The sequence below is a fragment of the Anolis carolinensis genome, chromosome 1 (genome assembly GCF_035594765.1).
Source record: "Anolis carolinensis isolate JA03-04 chromosome 1, rAnoCar3.1.pri, whole genome shotgun sequence".
Taxonomy (NCBI): domain Eukaryota; kingdom Metazoa; phylum Chordata; class Lepidosauria; order Squamata; family Dactyloidae; genus Anolis; species Anolis carolinensis.
Window position 1 is genome coordinate 145868687 of NC_085841.1, and position 13581 is coordinate 145882267.

The 13581-nt window shown below is 38.7% G+C and overlaps 1 protein-coding gene across 3 annotated transcripts in view; it reads left to right on the forward strand.

Moving 5' to 3' along the window:
• lpin1 (lipin 1) overlaps nt 1-13581 on the forward strand; it is a 72915-nt gene that overhangs the window by 20290 nt on the left and 39044 nt on the right. For all 3 annotated transcript variants that reach the window (XM_062983758.1, XM_062983761.1, XM_062983752.1), the window contains exons 2-3: nt 8287-8487; nt 11131-11226. In XM_062983758.1, the coding sequence (XP_062839828.1) occupies nt 8287-8487; nt 11131-11226 (297 nt within the window). The remainder of the gene's footprint in view (nt 1-8286; nt 8488-11130; nt 11227-13581) is intronic.

Here is a 13581-nt window from a genome sequence, read left to right on the forward strand (position 1 = left end):
AATGACTTTTGGCAGCAGTTGAGACTGTTGTTGGATACTGAAAATAGTAATAGGTCTAAGCGTGCCTATGCATGCTATTACTTTATCACATTCAGTAAACAAACATCAAGTATTTGAACAAGGACATTCTTGTTTGACACATGCGTTGGCTTTACAAATCAGACAATTAGAATTCTGGGCTCTTTACCAAGATTGCAGATACATCACTGAGCTGTTCTGTTTGTTGTAGAAACATTAAAAATAAAATTTGTGGCATACTGTGTTAGTCATACATAGTACAGAAGCAAGTTTAGATTATGGGAGAAATTAATTTGTGGAGTAATTAACTCAGATTGTGGTTGGGGATGTTGAGCTGTGTTGTTGGAGACACCTTTCAGATCATGCAGAGGGAAAGGATCGCATTTTGTGTGGGCTGATTTGTAAATTTGTGTAATGGAGATCCCTGCACATATATGTACTTAAGTATAAGTTGACCCCATGTATAAGTCAGAGACAGGTTTTGGGGTCAAAATTATGTATTTTGATATGACCTATGGATAAATTGTGGGTCATTCTATAAACAGACGAAAGCGCCAGTGTCATCTCAGGATACCAACCACCTCTGGCTGTCACCGCTGTTTCCCTGTCCAGGTGTTCAGAAAGGCCAGAAAGAGATGCCACAGTAGAAAGACTAAAGGAATTTGGTGTTTCTTTTAGGTTCTCCTTGGATGAACCAAGCTCTCGCCTTTTGCCAATCTACTTAAAGGGATGGTTCATTTTTAGGTAAAAGTTAAGGTACAGTACTCACATTGACCCATGGATAAGCCGACTCAGGTTTTTTGGACCAGTTTTTTTGACTAAAATTTCCAGATTTATACATGAGTATATTCGGTAAACTCTCAGATAACCAATATTGGAGGTGAGGTTGAAGAGGAGACAGTTTCTTTCCTATTTCTCAGGTCTCCATTGATCTTAACCAGTGCCAACAGCTCTTTCCTTTTTTGGGAAGAGCAAGTAAAATATGAATTGCTTTTCATCTGGTGCATTATCTAATCCGTAGTTGTATTTCTAAATTCCCAGGGAGGCACACACCTTGTATTCCTTAAGCATTAGGAAGATAAATGGGCCACTTCCACCATAGTACAGTTTTCTCTTGAGCTTTGATATATCCTGGGGAAGGTCTAAGATGATGATATATCCTTATGTGTGTGACAACTTACCATGAAATGGATATAATCTCTTCAAATAATGAAAACAGGGGAGTTCCAATTGTTTTTTTTTTTTTTGCATCTTGTAAATACAGTAACACCTTAATTGCTTTTAGTTACTGAATGACTTTGCAGTGGCAGTTCCTTTGTCTCTTGCATGTTCTGGGCACCGCAGTTGAAGGGAGATGTTGACAAACTGGAATGTGTCTAGAGGAGGGCGATTAAAATGATTAAGGGTCTGGAGAATAAGCCTTATGAGGAGCGGCTTAAAGAGCAGGGCATGTTTAGCCTGCAGAAGAGAAGGCTGAGAGGAGACATGATAGCCATGTACAAATAAGTGAGGGGAAGTCATAGGGAGGATTTTCTAACTTGATGTTGTGGGATTTTCTGACTTCATATGCTGGGTGATATGGCTGTTTGGAACGATTCTCAGTCATCAGGTCTCTCCTAAATTTGTTTTGCATTTTAAGAATATGTACACTGAAGTAGGATATGTCTTCTAAATTTACTAATTAGGAAGGGTCTTAGGGCCGATCTTAGGCCCTTCTACACTGCCATATAATCAATACCATCAAAGCAGATAATTCAAAGCAGATTATCTGCTTTGAATTGGATTATACGAGTCTACACTGCCATATGATCCAGTTCAAAGCAGATAATCTGGATTTTATATAGCTGTGTAGAAGGGACCTTAATCATATGATATGCCTGTGCCAGCAATATTAGGTAACCACTTCTTCTCACCTCCGTAATTTTGCTTATGCAGAGAAAATTGTATATAAAAGCTTCATGTTAGACCAGAGACTTTGGCCCCTTCTACACTGTCAGATAATCCAGGTTATCAAAGCAGATAATGTGAATTTTATACAGCTATGTAGAAGGGGCCATTGAAAAGTTTTGATTTTCCATGCGTGAACCTGACTTCCCGTCTTTTGACCAACAGACAATAAACCTTCTCTTTTTATACTTTTAAGTCAGAACTCTCTTTTTTGATTTTGATTTTAATTCTGTGTTAACTGGTCCATTTTACTTTGTGCACTGATACTCTGTCCCCTTTTACACTGCCATATAAAATCAAAATTATCTGTTTTGAACTGGATTATATGGCAGTGAAGACTCATATAATTCAGTTCAAAACAAATAATGTGGTTTATCTCCTTTGATAATCTGGATTATATGGCAGTATAGAAGGGACCTATGAAGGAAATACATACATAATTGAATTAGAGTATAAGGCAGGGGAAGAGGTGTGCGCTATGAGCATAATGTGCATAATGTGTAGGATGATTATTGAATTTTAAACTTTATAAGTACTGATGCATTAAGGGGGAGTAGCGCTCCCTGGCAGAACACTGAATCTAGTTACAGCACCTTAAAAAGTTCACATGGCAGGTTATGGGAAAGACCAGCGTGCAAGGGCACAGAGGCGAGCTCAGAAATCTTATTTTTGGAGATTACAACTCCCAGCATCCTCTGGGGTGGCCTTTTGAATTATGGAGTAGACTATTGTGGGAAAATGCCTCATGTCCAGCCCACATAGTCTTTGAGATGATTGGATTGCATCTTTGAAGGACCGCCCTTTCCGAGAAGAGCCTGCCCACCTGCTGAATGTTTCATAAAAGGCCTTGGTCTGTCCAGTGTTTAGCAGAGACTTGGATGGTTGCAATGCGTGACATAAGCTATCTGGTTGCAGCACCCAAATTATGGAACAACTTTTCTCAGGAAACTTGGTTGGCATCCTCCTCCTTAGCCTTTCAGCATCTGGTAAAGACATATGTATTTTGCTAAACCTTTTGTTTTTCCATTGTCCTGTAACTATAGGCAATTCTTTCATTCTTTGCTGTTTTGCGTTATGTTTTTAATTGATGATTTAGGTTCCCTTGAAGCCCATTTGGAGGCTCAAACGGTGGTGTAACTATGATCTTGTACATCATAAATCTTGCTCAGAATTTCCTGATGATTTGTTTGGTTTCTCAATAGTTTACATTAACCTGTTTTCTTTTTCTTTTAAAACTGAGAAAATAGTGAACCCTACAACTGTATTATTGAGAGCCAGTGTCATGTAATGGTTTCAAGGTTGGCAACCTGGGTTCGAATCCTTATTCAGCCAATGAAAACCTACTAGATGACTTTGTGCATCTGAGGTTGGATCTACACTGCCATGTAATCCAGATTATCAAAGCAAATAATCCACATTATCTGCTTTGAACTGGTTTATATGAATCTATATTGTCATATAATCCATTTGAATTTGAAAGAAGATAATCTGGATTTTATATGGCAATGTAGAAGGGGCCTCAGTGGGATAATGAAAGCAAGGTGTCACTTTCTCAATATTGTTCCCAAACATTGGAGGCTGCTGTGACCTGATTTGAAATGTCTCAAGAGTCTATTTCATTCATTGCTTTTAGTGTCTACAAATTTTTATAGATCATATATCAGTCATACCCTGTTTCCCCTAAAATAAGACATCTCCAGAAAATAAGACCTAGTAGAGGTTTTGCTGAATTGCTAAATATAAGGCCTCCCCCAAAAGTAAGACCTAGCAAACTTTTTGTTTGGAAGCATGCCCGCCAAACAGAACACCAGAGCATGCAGGATCGGTAAATGTACCTACCATAGAGTGTTGTACATGGAAATAATGGTAGTAACAAGAAATTATTGATAGGATTCACAGTTTGTCTGGTTATGCTGGTTTGTGATGACAACTACTGTACAGTATATAATAAATGTTCATTTTTTTGTTCAACAATAAATGTGAATTCTTCTTCATGGAAAAATAAGACATCCCCTGAAAATAAGACCTAGAGCATTTTTGGGATCAAAAATTAATATAAGACACTGTCTTATTTTCGGGGAAACACGGTATTTCCTTTTCCACCTATAAATTTTGAACCGTGTAGGTGAAGCGATGCAATTACTATAATGGTATCTTTTCAGATTTGCAGCACTGAAACATTACTTTGAAAATGCTCATCCAGGGACCTATCCGAATGGGTACCTCCCCTTAAACTGAAGAAACTTTCTGCATTCTTGATTGATTGGTACTTTCTTTCCCTGGCAAAGGAAAACATATGTGGGAAATACCATTCAGGAGGCTTGTAAAAGATTTCCTGTTTAATAATGCAAACGGCATTGATTGTTTGGAAAGAAAACCCCAGAAAAGATGGGTACTATGCCCAGTTAGGGCCTCCTGTTTCCTTGCTAATCCATTCTGCTCTGCATTCTTTGTTAGAGCAGCTGTAGCCATTGATACTCTTGCGTCTTTGTTTCAGGTCTCTTCTATACTGCCATATAATCTACATTATCTAGTATCGAAATCCAAACCCCACTATCCTGACTCATCAGAGCAAACTGCAGCCTTCCAGGTGTTATTGTACCCCAACTTCCATTGCTTCTATTAGATATGATTTTAATGATGAGGAATATAGGAGATGTAGTCCAGCATCTGGAGGGTCACATAAAATGACACTGAGGGCCAGATTCGGCCCATGGCCCTTGAGTTTGACACATGTGATCCAGGGGCATGGGGATACCTGGCACTGCTACACCATTTGTTTTCTGTGTCCCTGACAGCTTTGTCCTGGAGAGGAAAAATTTTCAGCTGCAGCTGAAAATAGCTCCTGTTTCTGTTTTCTCTCCAGTGCTTATCTTTGGCTGTTCCTTTCCCATCCTTCCTCCCTTAGCATGCATTTTTTCCTCTCTCTAGCTGGAACAGTCTGAAAAGATCTTCCTCCTTGGCCAGAAAACACTGGAAGGCTTGTCCAGTCCCGTTTTGAATTCTGAGCCATTTTCTCCAAACACTGCCAAATCCTTAAGATGCCTTGTCTGGTATTTTCTTGTACCTCCATTAGAGCTTTAAAGAGAAGCTCTTGGTAGAAATCTCAAACTTTGGAAAGCGAAGTTATTTGGAATATAGCTCTATCTTCCAGCCAGCCTACCTATCTGGTCATGTTGGATTCTGGGAGTCCTAAATAAAACAAATTTGTGTGTATTAGATAGTAATTAGTCATAGGAGTACACAATACGAGGTGCCTGCATTGGACTGTATTGTTTTATTCATTCTAGTTAGTCAGGAAATATTTCTTAAATCAGTGGTTCCCATACGTTTTTGGACATGGAATCCTTCAGAAGACATTTATTTTCCATTGAACCCTAACTCTATCCCTGATTTATTGAATCAGAATATATATTCTGGATTAAATGTTTCCCAATTTCCTATATAACCGACTAGTTTTGGATTATATATTCTGGATTAAATATGTTTCCCCATTTCCTATATAACCGTCTCGTTTTGGAGTAAATTTTACTCTCGATATCACTCTGGAAATGTGGAATCCTTGTAAAAATTGACTCTGTGTGAATCATGCTTGTTCAAATAAAATGATGAAAGTTGAAACCATTAACTACTTATCTGATCGCAATAGCTAAATAACTATTAGGGAAACTGTAAAACAAATAGTTGGCTTTGTGTGGTTTTATTTTAAAATCCATTGTAAATTTGATTTTGAATATTTTGGCGGAACCCTAAGGTTTAACAGAATACAGAAGTTTCCAAACGAAGTGTGTACATTCTCATTGGGGACTGAGAGATGTTCCTGAGTAAAGGGCAATCAGGAATTACATTTCCTCCTTTCCTTGAGTCTTGGGTGGGGAGAACACACAGCCACTGTTGCATACAACTAGCTCCTGTCTGCATCCTGCCCTATCTCATTGCCCTCCACACAATATATGCCCCTTGGTAGCCAATCTGAGCCAACTGGTAGATGAGTGGGAACTTTTTGGAGGCAGAGGAGCTGGAAAAAATGGGAGAGGTTTATCACCTGGGCTATCAAGGTGAAGGTGTTGCAGTTGCACGGTTTCTGAGAAGCTGAGGCCGTTGTGGACTAATTGCTTCTAGGTTTGTTTCCAGCCTCCTATTCTGTTGTCAGGGTCTTAAGCTTTATCTGTGGTTTCTTCTGACATTCCTTCTCTTCTTTACACTTGCTGGTGCTACTGTGTCTCATTGCTCACCTATGGCTTCCTTTGCCTTCATCTAGCCAAGTCTTGCTCTCATTTGCTCCAAGGACATACCAGCTGCATTTCAAAATTGTCTTGTACTATTATGTATAGTAAGACCCCTATAAACACAGAACCCATATCTGTGGTTTAATTTATTCATGCATGGGGGTGAGAATGGTTTCTCTAGGATTTTGCTAGGTTCTCTGGATGATTCTACTATGGGATACTTTCCCTGAACATTGCTATAAAGTTGCCTTAGAGGAAAAAAATCCTAGATCCCTCTTAACATTTTCTAGGTCTTTCAAGGCAACTGGATGCCATGACTGGAAGTCAGATAATATAATGTTGTTGAGGTAGATATGGGGATCTTACTGTATTTTTGTTGTTTATGTTGCCATTGTCTTTGAAATTCACCTCTTTTATAATGGGTTTTCAAAAAGTATACAGAGAGTGTTGCTATTGAGAAAGGGAACATATATTGTTGAATACTTGGCACTGTACTATAGTGGTTTCTTTCCAGTTCTCCCATCCATTCCATCAATCCTGCTAGGTCTTCTCAGATCCCTGATATATGTCTAAAGTGTAAATTCACATTATTTAGCTACAACAATTGTTGCACTTACCATCTGGCACGTACACAATCAAATTATTCTCATAGAAAAAAATATTTCTGCTGTCCTAACCTGCTATGCATAGCACACTCCCAAAGGTATATATTTACATAGAATATTTATCAAGTGTTCAGAGCATTATAAGATGGACTGTTAGTACCATCTTTGAGTTGTATATTTGGAAAAGAGAGATTTAGGGATTATTTGTTATGTTTGTGTTTCCCCCTTGCAAACAGCCCTGTTGAATACCACAGGAGTGTTCTTTTGCCCAAAAAAGAGCCCAAAACTACATTTACAGAGTTAGCTTCAAAAACTCCACTAACAATATGATATCAGGGCTATGAAGTGAGTGAAGGAGTGTCTGCCTAAGGTCATTTGGTGAACTTCTCTGCTAAGCAGAATTTGCACCTGAGGGTTCATGTACACTGTAGAATTAATGCAGTTTAACACCACTTTAATAGCCATGGTCCAATATTCTAAAATTATGGGAATTGTAGTTTTACCAGGCTTTTAGAATAAGATAGTGATGCTGGGGAAAATGGAAGGAAAAGGGAGAGGGGCTGGCCAAGGGCAAGATGGATGGATGATATCCTTGAAGTGACTGGCTTAATCTTGAAAGAGTTTTGAGTGGGGGTGGCCGACAGGGAGCTCTGGCGTGGGCTGGTCCATGAGGTCACGAAGAGTCAGAAGTGACTGAACAATAAACAATAACAAAGCTTTCAGTCTTTTCTGTCAAATTGTGTTATGCCTCACCAAACTACGTATGAATACCAGGATTCTCCAGCATTGAGCCATGGCAACTAAAGTAGTGTCAAACTGCATCCATTCTCCAGTATAGACACACTCTTTTTCTTCCAGCTTCTCACACACTGAGCTCAGTAGCACATTGATGCACTTCATATACTTGATATTTTACCTAATGTCTTGATATAACTGTAGCCCTAATTGCTGTGATGAGATATGGACCTGGGACTACCTGGCTCACTCCTTTATGGTTTGTTATGCTTGAACCAAATGTTCACAGCACCAAAAATGCCCTCTTAAATGAAGGGGCCCTTTACAGTAATAGACTCAAATTGCTTCTTGTTTTCTAACTATACTATGACTATAAGCCTGCCTTAGATTGCAATGCATTATACACTTACTAGGGATTGACTCTATGGGATATGCTATAAACTACAGGATGTATTTCTGAGTACTTTTGTGGAGGATTGTATTTTGAAATGCACAGTTTGGTTGTGATACCATTCTCCTTCTTTAATTTTTGTGTATTGGCTCTTAAAATGTTCAGAATTCACAATACTAATCACATTATAAAGTTTTCCTGTCCTGAACAATTGCACAGAGTGTATCTTTGGATATCTGTTCTGCAGCCGGATTTCTTGACGGCTTGCTTTTAGAACGGAATCAGGGTGGAGACTAATTCAGGAGTTGTTGTATAATAATTCAAATTCTGAAGCCTTCTATGTTCTGTTTTCTGTCCACAGGCACAAACTATGAATTACGTTGGGCAATTAGCAGGCCAAGTCTTTGTGACAGTGAAGGATTTCTATAAAGGATTAAATCCTGCCACGTTATCTGGATGCATTGATGTCATTGTTGTTCGCCAGCCTGATGGAAACCTCCAGTGCTCCCCTTTCCACGTTCGCTTTGGCAAGATGGGAGTTCTGCGCTCAAAGGAAAAAGTGGTAAGAAAGAAGACCATTTGCTGCTCTGTTTGTCTGTCTGTCAGATATGCCCTTTAGTGCCCCAAATATCTTGCACTACAGCAAGGATGTTGCCATTTCTTGTACTTCCAAGGCCAAACCTGACAATAAATGAAACAAGTTTGCTTATCTTAAAAGAAAAATTCAGTACGCCTTTCCCAATCACCAGTCTTCTCAGGCTTCATCTACACTGCTATATAATCCAGTTTCTGAATGTAGATTAACTGATGGAACTGGATCACAGGCAGTCCTCGAGTTACAAACATCAGGGGTGAGACAACAGGAAGTGAGAGAAATCTACTCCTCAGAAGGAAAATTCACTCCTGAAAGAGTTATTATCATGGGGAAAAGGGGTCTCCACTGAAACTTTTATCAGAAATCCTTGTTTCCACAACAAGCCAATTTTTAAAAAAATCCAATGATTACAGGGACAGGAAGTGAGGTGAAACCTAAACAGGGACAGAGATAGCAAAACAAACACCATAGGGGTGTTAATCCTTCTCTATACTATCCAAAGCATGTGTGTATTGTGTGTATATGTGTGTGTGTGTGTATATATATATATATATATATATATAGAGAGAGAGAGAGAGAGAGAGAGAGAGCGAGCCAGCCAGCCAGCCAGCCAGCCAGCCCCTGATGGCGCAGTGGGTTAAACCGCTGAGCTGCTGAACTTGCTGACCTAAAGGTCAGTGGTTTGAATATGGGGAGGAGGGTGAGCTTCCACTGTTAGCCCCTGCTTCTGCCAACCTAGCAGTTTGAAAACATGCAAATGTGAGTAGATCCATAAGTACCACTCTGGCAGGAAGGTAACGGTGCTCCATGCAGTCATGCCGGCCACATGATCTTGGAGGTGTCTGCTGACAATGCCGGCTCTTCAGCTTAGAAATGAAGATGAGCACCACCCCCAGAGTCGGACACGACTGGACTTAATGTCAGGGGAAAACCTCTCTTTCTCTATATACACACACACATACACACCTATGCACACACATATATACATATAATACGCATACGTACATATGTCTGGAGTTACACTTAAAAATGTACTTGTTCCAACTTACATACAAATTCAACTTAAAAACAAACCTACAGAACCTATCTTGTTTGTAACTTTGGGACTGCTTGTATATAGCAGTGTAGACTCATAATCCAGTTCAAAGCAGTTAATCTGCATTCTGAAACTGGATTTCATGACAGTGTAGCTCTAGCCCAAGGCATGGTGTATTGGCCTCATGTTATTTTCTCAGTTAAAAACTCATCTATCCAACTTATGCTTGCCTTAGGATTAAACATATTAAACGTACATATAGAAGTATCTGAATGTATTATTTGGAGAGAATGGGAATTTTCATTGGGAGAGCAGTACAGGAAAAGAAAGGTTAAATCTTTCTCTCTTTTCAGTACCAAAGCCCCAATGTTAAAATAATAAAAAATGAAAATGTTATCTTATATTATATATATTTTGTCAATGTGCATCCTGATGTCAGGGCTTGTATAAACCTATTGTCAATCTCTTAAAGAGTGCTGAAGACCTTCACTTAGTGATTATTATATGTGAAATTGCTTATTTGCTTGTTGAACTGTCTTGGTTAAGGATTTTCATTCCCAGATTGTTGAATCTAGTGTTGCAAACAAGTTTATTTATTTACTGGTTTTATGAATTGCTGATTACCATGGTCAACACTTTTATGTGTCTTGGATTCAGTGTGATTAAGGATTAAGATTATTTTAAATAACACTGATTTCAGTGGAATAGCTACTGGGATTAAGCATGGAAGAAACACTGGGATTAAGTATCTGCTTAATCCTAGTGCTTTTTCCTGGAAATAAGTGTGATTTAAAAGAACTCAGTGATTAGCATTACTTTCTTCTTTGTTTGTAGCAGGGTTTTGGAATTGGTAAACAAAATCTCTGACTCTTGACTCCAACCCTTCTGTTTTCCTACTCTCTTAATTCTTGACTGACTTCTTTATAAGTGGCAACATATGTTAATTAGTAATATATAATTATAAAAGTGAAATAGTACCACAAAGAATTTCATCATCCCCACATGATATATCAAGCTACTACTTACATTACTAGAACATATAAATATATTTATTTGATTTAAAATTCTGAACAAGAAAATTCCCCTAAATTCCTGTGAAAATAAAAATGTGACAAATTAAGAAATTAATATACCTTAAAAGGTGATATACTTACTATAAACAGTATGGCCTATCTACAGACTATAGCCACAATTTCACTTACCCACATTCAAAAAAATATTACACCTGAAAGTATATGTGGCTTGTCTAGGTCCTCCAGTTTGATTCTATGATGTGTTCCAAATATAGTCCAAGTATAGTCAAAATGTGGGGTTCTCTATTATTCACAATTTCAGATATTCACAGTGGGTCTTGGAACATATCACCTGAGGTCATGCTGCCATGTTATAATATTGTTAGCTTTTATTTTGAAGCCAGAATTGGAGTTGATACATTTCTGTCAACTTTGACTCCATCCAAAATTGTACATTGGCATTTTGATATGTAGGATTTATCCATTTCATGTGTGTGAGCTCACATGTCGCTGCATGGCTGTTACATCTATCTTTATTCAAATCTCTTTAATCTTCTCAAGGTTGACATAGAAATTAACGGAGAATCTGTGGATTTGCACATGAAACTAGGGGACAATGGAGAAGCATTTTTTGTGGAAGAAACAAATAATGACAAGGTAAAGTAATGTGACTCACCATGATTATTTTCATTTGTGAGAAATTGTGATGTCCAATGTTACTCTTACAATTCAGCAAGCATGATGATGTTGCCAAGCTGTGTCGTCAAGCAGTGGTAGGCAACCTGGTTTCCTCTAAAGACTTCGAACTACAGCTGTCTTAACCCTTTAACCCAGTCCTTGCTAGTTGGGGTTCTAGGTTGCTTACATTTATTTTGATGAAATTCATTTTAGAGACAAAGCTACTAGATTGCCCAATGTTTCTCAGCACTTCCTGCCTCTTCAGAACTTGCATTGTTTGCAGTGGCCAATGGAAGCTGATCTGGGCTATTGAAAGTTTCAGTCCAACAGCATCTCGTTGCCCACACTTGCATTATGTTATGTGAGAGAAGGTGTTCTCATTCATTGTAGTACATGGCCTCTGGCAGAGGAAAACATGCATTCAAGAAGACTGTTTACTATATAATTGATTGTTGCTATTGTGAGACTTGGCTAAGTCGGCAGGTGCTAATTCATCGTCATGCTGAGAGTCTTAAATTTCCTTCTTTGTGGCCTTTCTTAACTTTCCCTTTCCTAGAATACATGGCCAGTTACCCAAAGTCTTAGTTCTGCTAAAATTATGCAATGCAGGAGTATATTGTTGTCTGTGCACAGAGAAGGAAGTCAGATTGAGGAAGAAGAGCATGTTATGTGGGAGTGTAATACTGAGCAGGAGATGAAGGCATTATTTTCTAAATAAGAATTTTGACCTCCCAATGAAATGTTTCATCTGCCCCCAAATTTCTAACATTGTAGACAGACTTTGAAAATCCTCCACACCTAGAATTATGTGTTTGAAGTTTAGTTTGCCTCTTTTATTTGGATGCTTACACTGTATTTCTAAATGTTTTGGGGAAATTATGTACTTATTTGTGGAGCAGTGCCCTCAATTTTTCCCTCCACTGGTAGCTGCTGTTGTGTTTTGTTTGGCAGGCAGATGCAGCTCTTCACAACACTGTATCATGGGATGGATAGCATGCATGATGGGTGCTTGCATGACTGAGGTGGAAACCATATACACATTGGCTTAGGCAGTCTCTGAGTTACAAATAACCGACTTACAGATGACTCATAGTTAAGAATGGGGGTGAGACAACAGGAAGTTAGAGAAATCAATCCCCCTCCTGTAATCACGAGGCAAAGGTGTTTCCGCTGAAGCTTTATCTCCAATTCTTGTTTCCACAACAAGATAGATTCTTCAAAATCCAGTTATCACAGGGACAGAAAGTGAGGTGAAATCTCCTGAACAGGGGCACAGACAGCAAAGCAAACGTTATAGGGGTTTAACCCTTCCTTATGCTATCCAAAGCATGCATATGCATATGGCTGGAGTTACATTAAAATTTTTACCTGTTCTGACTTGCATAAAAATTCAACTTAAGAACAAATCTACAGAACCTATCTTGTTCATAGCTTGGGGACTGCCTTTATTACCTTGAAGGAAATGGGCCTAGCACCTAAATTGAGCCTTGTGTTCTCTAAATATGAAGCAGCTGAAAGGTAATGTTAACTTGCCAAAAGCACACATTGGACGATTTCTGTAAAGCCTAGACTGGGCATGTAGCCTTGGGCAGGACTTGAAAAACTGCTTGTCAAGAAGAATGAATGTAACGATTCACAGACTATCCATAACTGAACACTGGTTGAATTATCAAGGGGCACAAGAGCATTTTCCTACCACTGCTAAAGTAAGGATGGCTTATACATGTAATCTATATATATAAAAGAGTGATGGAATCCTGGCGACCAACAAAACAACAAAACTACAGGCCCCCCAACCTCGAAATTTGACAACACAACCCATCATCCATGCCTCTAGGTTGATACAACAAAAAGAAAAGAAAAATAAAGTCCTAATTAGAGGGAGATGAATAATTGTTTTTATCCAATTGCTGCCAGTTAAAAGGCTAAGCTCTGCCCACTTGGTCTCCTAGCAACCCACTCAGCCCAGGGGACAGGCAGAGTTAGACCTCACTTAGACCTCTTCCACAGATTATCTAATTTGTACTGGATTATATGGCAGTATAGACTCAAGGCCCTTCCACACAGCTATATAACCCATTTATAATCTTCTATTATCTGCTTTGCACTGGATTATCTTGACTCCACACTGCCATATAATCCACTTCAGTGTGCATTTTATACAGCTGTGTAGAAGGGGCCTCATACAATCCAGTTCTAAGCAGATAATATAAGATTATACATATACAGTAGAGTCTCACTTATCCAACATAAACAGGCCGGCAGAACGTTGGATAAGTGAATATGTTGGATAATAATAAGGGATTCAGGAAAAGCCGATTAAACATCAAATTA